This window comes from Porites lutea, chromosome 13, assembly GCF_958299795.1.
Source record: "Porites lutea chromosome 13, jaPorLute2.1, whole genome shotgun sequence".
Classification (NCBI taxonomy): domain Eukaryota; kingdom Metazoa; phylum Cnidaria; class Anthozoa; order Scleractinia; family Poritidae; genus Porites; species Porites lutea.
Genome location: NC_133213.1, coordinates 7,903,758 through 7,922,179, shown reverse-complemented (window position 1 = coordinate 7,922,179; position 18,422 = coordinate 7,903,758). Strand labels below are relative to the sequence as shown.

Genomic DNA, 18,422 nt, shown 5'->3' with positions numbered 1-18,422 from the left:
AAGTATTTCTTCTTCTTCTTCTTCTTCTTCTTCTTCTTCTTCTTCTTCTTCTTCTTCTTCTTCTTCTTCTTCTTCTTCTTCTTCTTCTTCTTCTTCTTCTTCTTCTTCTTTTTCTTCTTCTTCTTCTTCCTATTATTATTATTATTATTATTATTATTATTATTATTTTCCATTCATAAACTACTTCTTTGCTTTGTTGGTTAGTAATTTAACCGATTTGTGAACCGATCTTTAATTTCTTTTTCGTTTTTAATTCGGTTGCTTGTAGTAGTATACAAATGTCTTGGACACACCTACGACGTTGGTGGAGTTTCTGTATACTCCTACTACTTGGTGATTGAAAATAACCAAACGATACCCAGGGCGGGCGATATCGTGGTATCAAATTCAAGTGATGGATTTATTGAGACTGTTGTTGCCGCTCATAACACCAGTGCTGACGCACTTTATTTAGAGACAAAACTGCAGCGGTGCCACGAAAATTCACAATGGAATAGTACAGGGTATGTATTAGTTTGCTTTATTTCTTTTTAATTTAAGTACTTAAGATAAGTGTAAGACAGCCATTTATACTTTTTATACATCACATCCTGATGTAAACAGCGCTATGAGGCGGTGTTTTTATAGTAAGCTTACATACCGCGGACAGAATGCGCTTTTTCACAATTTTGCAGGACAAATTGTGCTCATTCAATAATCAGGACGATCGAAGCACACGCTTCCTTTGAAAAACAGATTGCAGAATTGACCACATCAGTATAAAACGTTTCCATGATAAGAATTCCATAATGTCGAGACTGTTCAGTCAAAATAATCTGCTTCTATGTGGTATGCAGGGCAATAATGTGCTTTCATTGGAAATTTTGTAAAATTTCCGAAATCACCTATACATTTATTCGGTTCTTACTTTAGACAAGCGCCAAATTTGCAGTGCAAGTTGGCGTTGTTTGAATAACATAATAAAGAATTTATTGAGTGTCTTTAAAAGCGTTTGATATAGGCGGCATTTTGAGTACTCCTGCAAGCGATGTTCATGTTCGACTGAAAACAACCTACAAAGCGATTTTAAAAAAATTGCAAGGGACACTACTTACAATCAATAAAAGAAATAAGATTCCGTGCAACAATTGCAGGGACAACAATTTTCATTCATAAAGACAAGTATTGAGATTAAAGTGCCCCTGAAAAATCCTGAATCATGTAAGCTTCAGCATGTAAACAACGCAGATTTTTGTTATAAGCCGGCTTTCCAGTGTTTGCTATTTTTCGCGATGAAGTCGAGGCAAGAAAATAGCTCAAAGCTTTCTTTTTAAGGCCAAAGTTATAACTAGATATTAATCGGAACGCTTTCTTTCTATTTTCGGTCAGAAATTGTCTGAAGGCTTTTTAAAGTTCAATGAGCTCGTCAAACCTGATACTAGGTCAGATCCGTTGTCTCAAATCTTACAAACGTGCTTAGCCGCGTAAACTGCGCTCGACTTCATGAAACCAGAAAAAAACTAAACAAAACAACAACAAAACATCAAAAAAATAACTACTCAGGCTTACCAGTCGAGATGCAGCTCAAGAAAGCTATCAAGTAAGGCCAGAATCGCTTGAGACTTTTCAACCCTCTTACGCATCAAGCGAGGTGAACACGGTGCCATCCGAAATCGGATTTCCAATGACTTTCACAAGCAGCGCATTTCTCAACCGATAACCCAATAAACAAACCAGCCTTGAAAAACAGAAGAATCTTGAAAGCATCCAGTGAAAAAAGACAGTTAAAAACATCACAAGATGACACTAAACTCTGTCAGCTTCAGCTATCAGTAAACAAGTTTCTAGATGCTGCATAAATGTTCCGCATGAACTTGCCTGTCTAATTTTGACCATTCAGAGCATAAAAATTACACGTAGAGCGTGACCAACGCGTGACCATGGTGAGTCAAAAGTAACTGCCTTCCATACCTATAAAAACTGGCTCAATTTGCGCGTCCGAGGTCAGTTTGAAATCAAAATGTTGTAAGTACAGCTCATAAGCACAACTTGTTTCCTGTCATCTCAAAAAGAAATGAACTTGAGCCAGTGATCATTTGAAAACTAGTAGCTTGTCAGCAGATAACCTCAAAAAATACTCGACCTCGATGGGCCGATACATGAGCCCGAGGTACGGCCAGGTTGTTACTGGTCAGCGGATACCCTGTTTTGACAGCTGTTTATTGATCACAACATGGATGTGCATTATCAGGTTGCACCTGGGCTCCCGAAATACTATCTATAGCTAGAAAGTGTGTGATTAAACGTTGGTTTCCTCGTGGTGCGGACGGACAGAGGTGGTCGGTGTACAGTCACGTGATTACCAAATTTTCTAGGATGGATAGATTTTCTTAGCTATAGGGCTCCGCCCACACGCGCGCGCGAAGCGCGGGCGTGGAGCTCCGCCATTAAAAGGTGGGTGGTTTTGTGTAAGTTACTTTCAAAATATCAAAATTACGTTAAAGGCTAAACTTGCCAAAAATGCTGAAGTTAACAAATCGACAACAAATTTCCATGGTCTATACTCTTATCGATCATAAAAATGACGTAAAAATGTTCAAAACTCAAGTGAAACCACGAGGCGCAGGCGAGTGGTTTCACTGCCAAGTTTTAATATTTTGACGTCATGTCTATGGTCGATAAGAGCATAGACCATGGAAAATTGTTGTTGATTTTTTTTTCCAATAACAGTGAGAGTTTTTACGTCCATATTCGTTGAAGTCCCGGGAAATCACGCGTACTAGAAAGAGAAGAATTAATTGCGCCATCATCACGTCATTTCCACACGATCGGTATTCTTATCGACCACAGCGCTCTACCAATCAGCGCACCAGAAATCTCCGTGTTATGGTAAAATATCATTTTCAAGATTTTTCTCATTAAGATCACATTAGCGGGCAGGCTCTTTTTTTGAGGACAGCGCACCACTTTTCACTCAAAAGTCGTACTTGTTAGAGACGAATAATTAGAACCTGGCCTTATTCAACCCATAAATATATATATTTAGCCACAGCTAAAAGCGAAGCTCCCATTGATAAATTTATAACTTAAATCAAACAATAATTTTGTATTCCACAAATCAGTTAACTTAAGGGCACATTCATGTGACTTTTGAGGGAAAAGCTAAGTGATTTTGGAGTGAAACAAATTTTGTATCGAGTTGATATAGCCTTATATGTAGACCCAAAAAATAGTCTTCGGTCACATTTAAGAGCAATGATGGCTCTTGATCACAGTAGATAAGGCGTGGAAAACAAATCCGACCGAATTTTTTGCATTCGACAAGTTACAAATTCTTGCCAATATATCTGGGTCCGTGCAAACCAATCTTTTTAATTTTTTTGTACACCACATCTGAGGAGAAAGAGTACTATGAGGCGCTGTTTTTACCATACAGACCTCGTACAAAATGCAGTATTTCACAATATTGGAAGACAAATTGCATTCATTCAACATTCAGGACCATCGAAGCACGCGTGGACTTTTAATTAACGAAACCGTTCAAAAAATTTCCAAAATCACCTATACGGCCAGCCGATTCTAACTTTTGACAAGCGCCAAATCTGCGAAGAAATTTCAAAAGAGTTACGCTTCAACGTGGTAAAGAATTCATTGAGTTTATTTTTTATTAACGGTTTTATAACGATATGTAATCTTAAAAAGCGTTTGATACGCTTGGCATTTTGAGTACTCCTGCAAGAGATGTTTATGAACGGCTGAAAACAAACGGCAAAGCGATGAAAGTTACACTTTTGAGACTACCAAATATCAATAAAGAAAAATAATTCGATAGAACACTTACAGAGACAACAATTTTCATTCACGAAAACAAATGGGTATTTAAGTGTGTCTAAGAATCCTCAAGTCTTTACTAGTAAGCTAAAAGTTTATGTTTTAAGCCGCCGGTTTCCCGGTGTTGGCTGTTTTCAAAAATGAACTCACGACAAGAAAATCGTTCAAAGCTTTCTTTCTACAGCCAAAATTATAACTAAATATTCTTCGGAAAGTTTTTTCTTTCTATTTACGGTGAATTAATATCGACTAAAGGCTTTTTAAAGTTCTGAAAGCTTAAGCTTATATCAAACCTCATACGAGGTCAGATCAGTGTCTCAGTCAAATCTTAATACAAACGTGCATAAACTAGCTTCATAAACTGCGCCGCTGGTCTTCATGAAATTAGATTTAAATACAATAATTACTTAGGCTTACCATGTTTCGAGATGCAGTTCCTGAAAGCTATCAAATAAGGCAAGGATCGCTTGAGCCTTTATAATTCTCGTACGCATCCAGCAAGGTGAAAAACAAAAACGATGCCATCCGAAATCGGATTATCGGCTTTGACAAGCGACGCATTTCTCAACCAAAAACCCAATAAATAACCCAGCCATGAATAAGAGAACACTCTTGATAGCAGCTGTATTTCATTTTGTACATCCAGTGGAAAAAGATAGTTAAAAACATCACAAGTTGACTCAAAACTCTGTCAGCTTCAACTGTCAAAGTAAACAACTTTCAAGATGCTGCATAAATTTTACGCATGAAGACACCTGTCAAATTTTAACCAATCAGAGCATAAAAATTGGACGTGGAGCGTGACCAACACGTGATCATGGTAAGAAAAGGTCTTCCCCGCCTGTATTTTAAAAAACTGGCTGAATTTTTGCGTCTGAGGTCAGTTTGAAATCAAAATCGTAATAGTGCGGGGCGATACTGACATAAACACAACATATTTGTTGTGAATTTAAAACAAAAATAAACGTGAGCCTGCAATCATTTAAATGGGTCGACACCTGAGCCCGCGATACGGTCAGGTGAAAGTGGTCAGCGGATACCCTGTTTTGACAACTGTCAATTGATGACAACATTGATCTGCAATCAGCTTTCTCCTGGGCTCCCAGAGTAGCTAGAAAGTGTGAGAGTAAACATTGGTATGCCTGTGGTGCGGACGGACGGTCGGTCGGTCGGTCGGTCACGTGATTACCAAATTTTTGTGGGATGGGTAGATTTCCTTAGCTATGGGGCTCCGCCCACGCGCGCGTGGAGCTCCGCTATTATTTCCCCTAAACAATAATGCATAAATTTTACGCATGAAGACACCTGTCAAATTTTAACCAATCAGAGCATAAAAATTGGACGTGGAGCGTGACCAACACGTGATCATGGTAAGAAAAGGTCTTCCCCGCCTGTATTTTAAAAAACTGGCTGAATTTTTGCGTCTGAGGTCAGTTTGAAATCAAAATCGTAATAGTGCGGGGCGATACTGACATAAACACAACATATTTGTTGTGAATTTAAAACAAAAATAAACGTGAGCCTGCAATCATTTAAATGGGTCGACACCTGAGCCCGCGATACGGTCAGGTGAAAGTGGTCAGCGGATACCCTGTTTTGACAACTGTCAATTGATGACAACATTGATCTGCAATCAGCTTTCTCCTGGGCTCCCAGAGTAGCTAGAAAGTGTGAGAGTAAACATTGGTATGCCTGTGGTGCGGACGGACGGTCGGTCGGTCGGTCGGTCACGTGATTACCAAATTTTTGTGGGATGGGTAGATTTCCTTAGCTATGGGGCTCCGCCCACGCGCGCGTGGAGCTCCGCTATTATTTCCCCTAAACAATAATGGCGGATCCAGGGGAGGGGCCCGGGAAAAATTCTTTTTGGAGACCGCCCCCTTATCTCAAGGTCTGTATCCGGCAATGTACAATAAGTTATCCTGACGACTCTATCACAGCAGAACTGCTTTTAATTAACCGTCGACGCGTTTAAAGGGAGGACGTGTATGTATACTACCAGATAGATCCGGCATACTATGATCGACTTAGAGTCTACAACCAAACCGTCTTTAGGGTGCTTGTTTTTGATAACTTTACGGTCATTGTCCTTTTTTAAATTAATTGTCTTTATTTATTTATTTACTTTTTTGGAGGCAGCCAAATGGTCAGGAAGCTGGACTGACAAACATTCCTAGGTCAAATCCCGCTTGGACCACTAACTGAAGTAGCTGATTCGCAATCTCGGGTTTAACTTATCCGACTAGGCTTGTAAATTGCCGATAGATTTTTTTGCAGAGGCTAGAGTATGCAATTTGGCTTTATTTAACCTTGTTGTTATTCAATTTTTTGAATATTTGTCAGTTCATTTCTTGCCCTTAAAAATAGAAGCCTATTTGCATAAGAATTTGGTTTGTACTAACTGCTATGAGAGTATACTCTGTGCTTATCATTCACTTTCGAGGGTAAATAAATTTCAATGTCTTACATTTCTTCTGGTCTTATATTCCTTTGAACACCTAGATTAAGAGAAAGCACGCGAGTTCTTTCCAAGTCGGCATATTGTAATGGAGGAGACAGCAACTTAGGACTGATAGTAATACCAAAAGACGCTGCTGCTCAAAGGTTTGCTGTAAATGATTCAATAGTAGGAAGACCAAGCAATCGCTTTATTGCCAAGGTATTCCTTTGCATCTTACAGTGATTTTTTGATTTTTATTGTTTATTTTTATTTTTTCCGGTGGTTACCAATTTAAACAGAATTTTTACGTTCCCTTCAGTGATCAGAACGTCTAAGGCTTGCTCCAGGCTTGGGCGAAAATAAGTTCTCTTCTTTGCGTCGTCCACGGATCTGAACGCCTAGAACACGATTTAACCCTTTTGTGCCTCTTATTCGAAACTTTTGTTGTTTACACATATATCCTCTTGGTAAGGGACTCATTTCTCGAAAGTCCAGGTACCTTATCAGGCCTAAATTAAAGCCATAAATGAAAATCGATCGAAACGAGGGATTCTTGGCGGAATTTGCATTGAAAGTACCGTGGTGTATCCCGAGAGGACCGTAATTGATGGTTTGTCCTCCCTCCCTGGGCGTCCTTGAAAGCCGTGAGTCCGCGGACGCATTGTTATAGTAACACAATTTTTTTTTTTTTTTTCACTCATTTCCACGATAAGCTTTCTGAAGCCCATGGATAAGGGTCCAGGAAAGGTTGGACCATGTTGTCTCCGCCCTGAAATATGTAACAAGACCACTAACTTCTTTCTGTTTTTATATCGTAATTTCCAAAAGACCGTTTTTAACAGTAATTACAACAGCTTGGTAATAAAAATGTGAAAAACACAACCTTTGAAAATGGCAGACTTTGTAAGAATTACACAAATGAAACGGTTACCCAGTACTTTTTAGCGTTTCTCGAGCTTTAGAAACTTCTAGGCAATATTTGCTCCTTCGGACAGTTATTAACATTACTTATATACTAATACCTATATATTTCGTATGTAGGCTCCTTTTTCAGAATGATTTACGTCTTACTATTCTGTGCGATTCTATAAAAGAACTTGAAAAATGACTGAGGAAGCTATATTAATTGGAATATGTATCTTTATTCATCCTCGCAGGTTATAAAGGTGACCTCGAGCGGGAACCTTTTCCTGGTGGAGGTTATTTCTGCTAGTTTGAATGAAAACGGAACAATCAGCACGGTAGTGGAAGTAGACAAACTTCAAAATTTCCATAGGCGGAAAAGACGTTCAACGGATAGATACCAGCTGTCGTTGGACGTTTTCAACACTGGTGAAATAAAGCACGCGGTAAAGAAATCCGTAACCTGATATCAGGCTCTATTTTCGTTTCGCTGTTTAAATAATATTCCGGCGGGCAAGGCGAAACGAAAACAGTCCAATTTTAGCACGACCACGAAAGAGAGAATGTATGAGAACTGCTAAAATTGGGCCGGGTCTCAGGTTAAGAAATCCGAGCTATTTATAATGTATAGATTTCATAACCAGGGCTAAAATCAGACCTTGTATTAAATGCCGCTTAAAACGATTAACATCTCGCATTCGGGTTTACATAGTTGAATGGACAGACCGATAGCTAAAAAATCTTGCATGGGTGCACGGATGACTTCCTTATCCAGCCGCTTAGCTCCACGTTCGCCCTTCGGCTCTCAAATGTAATAAAGGGGATTTTCTATTTCCTGTTAACCATTTTTCTGTTAACCTACAAAACAACCTGAAATGGCATAGGAAAGAAAAAAAAACTTTGGAGGAAGAAGGGGAGGGGGAGGTGCGAAGTGGAGCGTTTGTTTTTCTTTCTCGTCTTTTCTAGTTGATCCTAATAGTGCTTTTACGCTAATATAGGTCATCAGCCTCCAAAAACTGCACCAAAGTAAGCTTTTGTCGGCATTACACAGCTCGAAGTCTCCAGGATGCCAGCTTTGTGTTTTGTGTATTCCCATTAACCGTATTTCACTTTATTCCCCAATTCTAATGGTTTTTACGGGAAAATGAGGCCATGAGATTGACATCAAAATTATAATTTCAATTAATTACATAAAAATGAGAGGTTTTTTTAAAAGAATTTCGATCTATTATTTTTAGAAAACATTTTAAACTTCGATGTTTCTACAATAATGGCGGGAAATTCGAAAATAAAAGCACCATATTATCGCAACTAATCAAGCATTTTATAGCTAGAAGGAGGACCTGGCTCTAAAATAGCTCAGATTTATTACAACTTAATTTTACTTAGCTCTTCAATGGTTCCTTTCGAACAGATTATGTCCAGTGCATTAGCGACAGTTGAAGCACGTCTGACAGCATCCCTTACGCTGACCGCTTTTGTGGCTATTGAAAAGAGCTTTGGGGGAAAACTCAAAGAGGCCACTATTGGCTTAAAGTTAGAGGGGAATGTGGATTCTGCTCTGGAAATCAAGATCAACAAAAAACTGAGGTTTGATGTGTTTTCTTTAGGTTTTACTCTTATTTAGTTACCGTATTTATTTGATTTGACGCGGCCGTCGAATAAACGCCGCACCTAATCGAAAGAATGCGGCGTCTATTCGAGGATAGTAAGAAAAAACTCGGTACAACTTCGTAATCTTCACCATCCAGACAATTAGGATTCTATCACAGCAAAATAAGAGGGATAATGTAACCCATCAAACTACATAATATTTACAAACGTTATCAGGCCGTAACTGTTGTCAGTGATTTAAGAAAAGTGATTTCGAAGTAAACGCCGCCCTCGAATAAAAGCCGCTTTGGAAACGCTGAAAATTTAATAAACGCCTCTGCTTTTAATCGAATAAATACGGTTTTAAGAATTTGCTCTCGAAAAAGTCAAAATGCAGGGAGGAATGAAGAGATAACACCAGAAAACACAATGCTTGCTTGCTTGCTTACTTGCTTGCTTGCTTATTTCGAGCGAACTCGAAACACAATGCAAATTGCTAATTTATAACCTTTTCTAAACTAGCGCAAAGTTATTGCTTCGCTTGTTCATTGGCTACTGAAGGAGTTTCATTCGCTAAAAAAATGACAGGTTTGAGTTACCACACTGCCTTGTATACATTAGGAAGTCACTTGTTTTCCAAAGTTCGAGAGAGATTGCAGTCAGGATTCCTAACAGCATATTCGAGCAGAAATAGGCTTTTGCATTAGCTGATCACGTGATCAACTTTCTGTAAACACGAAAACAGTTCCCTTTTGACAAGTTTTGTTAGCACGAGCTGAAAGCGCATATTAAAATTGGGTAACCTCAAAAGTAGCGATTGCAACGGCCGCCGAAATTTCGAAGGATTTGTATGGGAAAAACAACTCTTGCCAACCAGTCACCCTTGAATGGTTTTCCATACGAATCGTTACAATATTTCGAAATTTTCAAACTGTCGTGAAATATTTCCTTAAGCATTACTTGGCTCAAAAATCTCCTTTTTATTCATGACAGGCAATTTGAGCCCTTAAATGCGTGAGGGAAAAAGATTTAACGAGAGATTCAAAATTTCGCGCTTTTTTCGCTATCGGAAAAAGGATCTAAAAAACACTTTTGATTACGTCAAAGAACGCTACTGTAATTAAGACCCTGTTTACATGGAGTGGGGGACCCCGGTCTAGTGGGGTAAGTTTCTTTTGTTTTGTGTCCCCCAGAGCGTGAAAACAAAAGAAACTGACCCCACTAGACCGGGGTCCCCCACTCCATGTAAACAGGCCCTAAATGTGTTTATTCTGAGTAAACTTGACTTACAGAGCGGTTATCTTGCACGTGCCATTTTACCTTTCAAATTTTGTATTTAAGCTTATGGTTCAATCAATTCCTAACACTCTTTGTTTGAGCTAACATTCTCGACACCTAATTGCCTTTGTTGTTGTTGTTGTTGTTGTTGTTTTGGCTTTTAATTAAGCATTGTCTATTATATATTTTGCAACAGACACTTGTTTCTTGACTTGATAATGACGTTAATTGTTAGGCAAAACCTCGTCGTCTTATTAACTGTTTGTTTTTTTTTAACTTTTTTGATATGAGGAACATTTTAACGTAATATTCTAGATGCAGATGTTTAACGGTTATCTGTCTTTTTATTGATGAATTAAAATACCTAATCAGCGCGCGACAAATCACTCAGTTATTGTAATAATAATATACACGAAAAAATTACTCAATTCTGATTGGCTGAGAAAGGAGTGCAGCTCTTCTGAAACACGAGTGCAAATTACAAATGCTTTCTGATTGGCTGAAAACACAAAAGAAACCAACAAGAATTAATCAGATTAGAGCTGTTTTAACAACAAAAATTTATGGCTATGGTTTTCAGCAGACGACGACGAGATTTAATTTTGTAAGCAAAACAACAATAGAAAAGTTAAAAAAAATATATTTTAAAAACGCGAACACAGTAAAAAGTACGCCTTTCTGGCTAAGTGTATTGAAAATGCGTGGCTAAGAGAAAAATACTGTCAACAAAATCGAGGAAAATGAGCCAGAGAAACTAAAAAACAAGCTACTTATAAGAGTCTACGCTAAAGTAAAAAATAAAGAACAAAAACGGTTGCAACCACACGCAAACCATGACAGCTACACTCTTCAGACATTTAAATGAACGAGGATATAATTCCATGATAACAACAGAGATTTCAAGTCACGTACGTTATTTGTTGCTCTCTTTGAGTCTTTTGTGGAGCGAAGACCTCTATTAAAACATCCATGCGATGGTCTGTATTTTTTTTTCTACCTCAGTAGCAAACGAAACCGAAAATTAAAACATCTGGTCCAAACCAAACCAATGAACGAAAATACCGTAACTCACATAATGACAGTAGCCGTAGCTGGTACTAGCCTCAAAGAAATTGAGAAAAAAGTTTACGAATCATTGTGCAAGAAAAACAACAGTCAGGAAGCTGAAGAAAGTAAAGATTGTAAGTTCAGAACATATCGTCAATGTCACAGGCCACAGAGGTATAAATTTCCTTAACGACTACGATGAAGCCGACGAAGAAGACCTACGATGACTCTTGCAGTAGGCCAAATGAAACGATGAAAACTCCAGCGCTGAGAAAAAGCAAATATTATATTAATACTGGCAGTTTCCGACATCACAACAACTGTCGCTCCACTCACCCATCGATACCAGCGTCGAAAGAAAACAAATTGCCTCCTTCATTTTCGGGTTTTAAATCTCAAAAATTTCTCCATGAATCCGAATCCAGCTATGATGGGGTCTCAGGAACAGACAATGATGTACAGTCGTTAAAAACCTTAGCAAGTGTCTTTCATCTTTGCCTGCTCGAAGCGTTCTCCTGATTTCAAAACGGCAGTATACTTCTTGGAAACCCTTCTTGTAAAAGCCGAGCTGTGATAATCGAGGATGAATTTAAAAACACTTCATTTGCTGATTATTGTAAAGCAAGTTATCTTTAGCAGGCTGGTGACCATATAAAAAAATCCTTGCACATTTCCAAGTTCTTAGATAAACGATTTTGAAAGCGTTGGTTTTGAAAAAGTTTGAACTTGACAAAGGTAGTAGTCTGTTTCAGCTAATCAGTTGAATGAACTAAATACGCGCACGCTGTCAAAATTTGTTGTTGTAGTTATGTTTTTCGTGTATATTATTAATAAGTAATCACATGATTTTTCTCGTGCAATTTGGAATAAATAAGCACTTGTGAATTTTTCAAAGACCACAAAGTGCACTCGCCCTACGGGCTCGTGCACTATTGTTGGTCTTTGAAAAATTTACTCGTGCTTATTTATTCCAAATTGCACTCGAAATCATGTGATTACCTCTACAAATATAGAGACTTAAACGAGAAGTTATAAACATTTTCGCGATTAAGGAATCCTGTATTCTCTGACATGACAAGAAGGCTTTGGCGCCCAACGATTACAAGGCTAATTAAGCTAGATTCTAAATAAACGACAACACTCCCCTGTCCCCTTCCCCCAAAAAACCTAGAGGCGCCTCTCAGCCAAGACGGAATATTTACGGAAGAAATTGTTGGACTGTGGGGAGACATTTACTTACTCCTGACACTAAATCTAACCGAGCTTATTCCAGAAGCATATAAATAATGTTCTTTTCAATTAGTCAGACATTTCTCTGACGGATCAAAATTTCTCCCCAGTGAATGTTCCATTCCAGTTATTTGCCCTAAGGCAGCACATATGAAGCTGTTTGGTTCACAAAGCTGTTACTCATATTTATTGCTTCTTCAGCCATACCGGAAGACTTGGACGAAAGTTTAAAAAGCAGCTTGGGAGAACTAAATACATTCGTTTTGGAGTGATACCAGTCCCTGCTGTTTTATTCCTGGAAATAACAGCTCACGGAACAGCTGAAGTATCCGTAAGTTTATACGGAGACAGACTGTAATTGATGCCTTTTGACTAAGGGACCCAGGATATTTCTTTCTTTTTCTTTTTTCTTCTTTTAACTGGACCCTTAGGACATCCTAAATTAATTCGTTTTACTTTTAGGGAAGTCTACACCATTCGGTATCAGCCAATGCAAGAATTGTACTGGGAGGTGAATGCCGCTGGAGTACAAAGAGCTGTCATATAAGTCACCGAAAGGTCAGGATTATCATATAATGCTTAGTGAAAAAGTCAGGATCACCAATCTATGCCGAAAAAGAAATAGTTAAAATGAACACAAAGATACTAAATAAATATTCACTTAGAAACGTAACTGAAAGACTAACTAAACGTAAAAATTTGGCCTAGCTGATTATCCTAAGTTGTAGCTAAGGTTTCTAACAAAGTGAAGTGGAATTACTTGCTTCCATCACCCTCCGATCTTTGATTAGTTGAAACTAAATGCAGTGAATCACATCTATATTTTCCTACGGATAATCAATTTCGTTAAAAAAAGAAAAAGACAAAGAAAGCTTGCTTTTATAAAGCTATTCTTGCATCAGTAGCGAGGTACGAAGAACTGCAAAGCTCGCCGATGATGAGCAGCGAAGTACTGTAATTCTGTCTGTATAAGGAGGAACTCCAAAATTCGCTTAGAATTATTACTAAAAGGTTTCACTACTTTTTCTCAATGTAAGTTTAAAACTGAATTTAGAGTATTCCGCGTGAATAAAAAAAGGAAAAAAAATGGCTGCTAAAGTTTGAGACTTGCTTAAAAGTATCGCTCAGTACTCCTTTTTAGTTTTGTTTATTTTTATATATTATCGTCTCCTTGTCTTTTTCGAGATCTCTAATTGTTTTTTAATGGAAAAAAGACTCCTCCTTACTTATCTGTAACAATTTTATTGTTAAAAAAGCAAAAAAAAAACAATACTGTACTGATAATATTAATGTATATGATTATATATATTTTTAATGACCAGAGAGGAGCGATGCAAACACTGTCGGGTTGAAAACTTGTGCTTTGATTGGACGATTTGTTATTGTTTTTGTTTCTGTTCTTTGTTGCTGTTTTTTTTGTTTGTTTTGATTTGTTTTTTTTTTCTCCGGCGCATAAAATTAAAAGCACCGTTCACAATTTGGATTGGAAGAAAGATTGTTGTCACGGGAAAATCATCTCTCGCCGATTTGATAGGCTATAACGCGTTTGAGTACAAAAGTTTAGAACATGTTTTTTAAGTGAATATTTCTCCCTGTGTATATCATAAATTAAAGTAATTACTCATCATTGACTTAAAAGGTCAAACTATGTTTTGAGATATAGTAACAAAACACTGAAAATTAATTCAAATAATTTATCTTTAAGTTCTAGCAACATTTTTCTGTCACGCTACTATCCTGTGATCGTAGCCTTCATGTGATAACATTGTTATATGTGATTGTGATCTTTCATGGGTATGTGGAATATTGATCCCCACAGATCGGACTAAGTACGGATTGGAATAAGCCGAATCCCAAGCTCAAGACTGGAGCACAGTTAGTTATAACAGTAACGCCTACAATTTCTATCGAAATGCCAGTAGCAACCATCAAGAAAACCAAATCATCGAACACAAATGTATTCAAGAGGTTCGGTAAGAGCGTTTAACTTGTTTCTGATTGGTATCTGCGAACAGCTAGGGTCTTTTGCTAGTGATACAATAGGAGAGGTTATCGTTATTAATTGTAGTTTTAAGTTGGTTGGGAAAGGGGGAATTCATTTATTGGTGAACAAGGCTTGAGGAACTTTCAAAGAGGACAAAGCCAAGTCCGCAGAGAGCTGTCCGTTTATAGCGGAGCTCCACGCGCGCGCGAAGCGCGCGCGTGGGCGGAGCCCCATTGCTAAGTAAATCTACCCATCCCAGAAAATTTGGTAATCGCGTGACCGTACACCGACCGCCCGTCCGTCCGCACCACAGGACAACCAATGTTTACTCTCACACCTTTAGCTAGTTTGGGAGCCCAAGAGAAAACTAATTGCACAGGCTGCACATCAATGTTGTGATCAATTGACAGCTATCAAAACAGGGCATCCGCTGACCAGTATCACCTAACCGCACCGCGGGCTCAAGTGTCGACCCATCGAGGTCGAGAATTTTTTAAGTTATCCGCTGACAAATTACCAGTTTCAAATGATCGCAGGCTCAAGTTTATTTTTTTCAAGGATTCATATCAAATATGTTGTGTTTATCTCACTATGGCCCTGCACTATTACGATTTTGATTTCAAACTGACCTCGGAAGCCAAAATTAATCCAGTTTTTTTTAAAGTACGGGCGGGGAAGACCTTATCTTACCATGGTCACGCGTTGGTCACGCTCTACGTCCAATTTTTATACTCTGATTGGTTCAAAATTTGACAGGTGAGTTCATGCGGAAAAATTATGCAGCATCTTGAAAGTAGTTTACTTTGACAGCTGAAGCTGACAGAGTTTTGTGTCAACTTGTGATGTTTTTAACTGTCTTTTTCCTCTGGCTGTACAAAATGAAATACAGCTGCTATCAAGAGTCTTCTGTTCAGGCTTTGCTTCTGTTATTCATGGCTGGTTTGTTTACTGGGTTTTGGTTGAGAAATGCGTCGCTTGTCAAAATTCGGTAATTCGATTTCGGATGGCATCGTTTTCGTTTTTCACCTTGCTTAATGCGTAAGAGGATTTAAAAGTCTCAAGCAACTGTGGCCTCCCTTGATAGCTTTCAGGAACTGAATCTCGAATGGTAAGCCTAAGTATTTATTGTATTTGATGTTGTATTTCATGAAGTCTTGCACAGTTCACGCTGACAGTTTATGCGGCAAGTTTATGCACGTTTGTAGGATTTGAGTCAATGATCTAATGTAGTATCAGGTTTGATATAAGCTTACAGAACTTTAAGAAGCCTTTAGATATATTTGCTCACCACAAATAGAAAGAAAACGTTCCGAAGAATATTTAGTTATAAATTTGGCCGTAGAAAGAAAACTTTGAGCGATTTTCTTGCTTCGAGGAGTTCACCTTCGAAAACAGTAAACACCGCGCCGGGAAACCGGCTAAAACATAAACTTAAGCTTTACACTTAAAGACTCAGGATTTTTAGAGACTCTTTAATACTTGTCTTCGTGAATGAAAATTGTTGTCTCTGTAAATGTTTTGCGGAATTATATCTCTTTTTTTGATTGTTAGTAGTCTCTCTTGCAATTTTAATTGCTTGTCCGTGCCGTTTGTTTTCATCGTTCATGACCATCGCTTGCAGGAGTACTCAAAAATGTCGCGCGTATCAAACGCTTTATAAGATTACACATCGTTATAACTGAAACCATTAAATACCAAAACAAATAATAATAAATTCGCTATTATGTTGAAGCGTAACTCTGTTAAAGTTCATTCAAACACTCGACCACACTGACAGCTCGCTCTATAGAAAAGAGAACCAGCTGGCCGTATGGGTGATTTTGGACATTTTCTGAAATTTTTGAACGGTTTGGCTCGTCCTGAATATTGACTGAGTGCAATTTGTCTTGAAAAATTGTGAAATACCGCATTCTGTCCGAGCTCTGTATGATAAATAGTACTGTTTCACCTCAAATGTGGTGATAAAAATTATAAAAGGTTGGTTTAAACACCCCCAGATTTGTTGGCAAGAATTTGTAAAGTAAACCTGTCGAACGCGAAAAAATTTGGCGTGATTTGTTTTCCAAGAATTTGTTTTCGAGGCCTAATCTACTGTGATCTTGAATGTGATCGAAGATGTTTGCTATTTTTTGGGTGTACGTATAAGGTTATCAATTCGATGTAAGATGTTTCACTCTAAAATAACTTAGCCTTTCCCTCAAAAGTCATATGAATGTGCCGTTAAGTTAAATGATTTGTGGATTAAAAGTTTATTGTTTGATTTTAAATTATAAATTTATTAAAATTGGAGCTTCGCTTTTAGCCCTGGCTAAATCTATATATTACAGTTCTCCTAAGGAAAGGTCCATTCTCTCTCTCCCTGCTATATATCCTGGTGTTAAACAGGCACTCAAGGCCGTTCAAAAGAAAGGCTATCTCTTTCCCACACGAGCAATAGCTAAATCATAGGAAAATGTGATGGTCCTTATTTATTTCAAAATTCCAGAGCAGTTTGTTTCTTTCAGTCTCGCAAGGCTTTGTTTCCTCTAGTTCTCTCGTACATTTAAGTGAATTACGTCAGCAAAATATGCAACAGAACTATTTGCAAGTCCAAGAAAACCTACCACAATATGGTCGACCCTTTAAACGTTTTTACCATACCTTTTGCATGCCGGGGGTACATTCTGGTTGTCAAGCATCATCTTCCCTCTATTTGTTTGTAGGCCTGATATTGTACCGGCCATTGATCGGCAATGGGTCTCCATAATGAGCTTTCCCCCCCGCCCACACCCCTTGAAACCTTTAAAAAAGCGTACATTTAAGGCAATCAAAAACAGGAAAATAAATATACGTTATTCACCGGCTGGGAGGTCCGTATTAATAAGGACCGACCTAGGCCGGTGAATAACATTATTATTTTGTTTCCTACTGAGATTTAAAAATTTCAGGAAAATTTTTCTTCAGCCTCCAACCAATGTGTGTTGTAGTAGGATGCGTTCGTGTTAATAAAGCGCGCGAAGCCAAAACAAAACATTACTCAACATGATTTTTGTCTTGAAATTTATATTATCACAATTAAGCTCTCCTTAGAATAAAGAAAGGTTTTTGTATCTCGGTAGATAATTCATAAAACTAGCGAGGCAAAATTCAATGAAAAACGGCGGCATCTAGATTCAGACGGCAAAAAATGGAAAACAAAACTACAAACAGAGCAAAAATGTCGAAAAAAGGGTGGAAAAAGCAAAATTGCAGTACTTCCGGCGTAAGTTATAAAGCTAGTGAAGCGACATCACGAGCCGCCGGTTTTTCTCTACTTTAGCGGTTTTCCTGACTGACTTGCTTGATTCTCTCTTCAAATTTTTTGTCTGAATAATAAAATTCACTTTTCCCTAGCTAATGCTAATAATAGCGCAAGTTTTGAAAGGAAAATGGTTTCAAAATCACGGTTTTTGCTCAATCACAAACAACAAACAAACTTGTGAATGAAGCTGGCAAGATCGAAAAAAAAACCGCTCTCGGAACCAATCAGATTGCAGGATTTGGAGGATTCCACCCTCTCGCAAGCTTAGAAGAAAATAAGTATTTTTCATGAAAAACGATAGTATTAATCCGCATCATCTACCCCCGGGATTAGAGCCTGCGCCTTGCTAACACAGTAAATTCTGTTGTCTCTAGTGGAAAATGCTGTGGACTTCGTGAACGTTGTGGACCTCTCTGTCCGGATATTTGCAAGCGTACCACTTCAAGGAGGAATTTCAATAACTTATCCATCCAGTCAATGCCAAGGAAGAAAACCTGCTCAAATCCAAGGCCTTTTTGGTATTCCTCGCGTTGATTTTGGTGTTTCAGTTTCATTTGTTGGAAAAGAATTGACATTAACAAAACGCCTGGGATTTTCTTTAATGAGACGCCCGAGGTAGGCAAAGATCAAGTAGACGAGCAAAACATATATCAATCTCAAAATTTATAACAATGTACGTTATATGCAAAATCATCATCATCAAGAGTGATAAAAAATAAGCTTTGGAAAGTTCCCTAGCCATTAAAACACTTAGATCAAACAAAACGTTCTTCGATTGATTTGATATTTTTACTCGTAGATGGGAGGTGAGTTGGTGTATAGATGCAACTTCCCACATTATATTTTTATTACGTAAT

At 38.1% G+C, this 18,422-nt stretch overlaps 1 protein-coding gene across 1 annotated transcript in view; it reads left to right on the top strand.

The window, feature by feature from the left end:
- Positions 1-18,422, top strand: part of LOC140923147 (uncharacterized) — a 97,450-nt gene that overhangs the window by 44,865 nt on the left and 34,163 nt on the right. The window contains exons 18-25 of the mRNA XM_073373221.1: positions 269-503; positions 6,313-6,469; positions 7,408-7,599; positions 8,568-8,743; positions 12,503-12,632; positions 12,764-12,859; positions 14,121-14,274; positions 17,940-18,180. Coding sequence (XP_073229322.1) covers positions 269-503; positions 6,313-6,469; positions 7,408-7,599; positions 8,568-8,743; positions 12,503-12,632; positions 12,764-12,859; positions 14,121-14,274; positions 17,940-18,180 — 1,381 coding nt within the window. The remainder of the gene's footprint in view (positions 1-268; positions 504-6,312; positions 6,470-7,407; positions 7,600-8,567; positions 8,744-12,502; positions 12,633-12,763; positions 12,860-14,120; positions 14,275-17,939; positions 18,181-18,422) is intronic.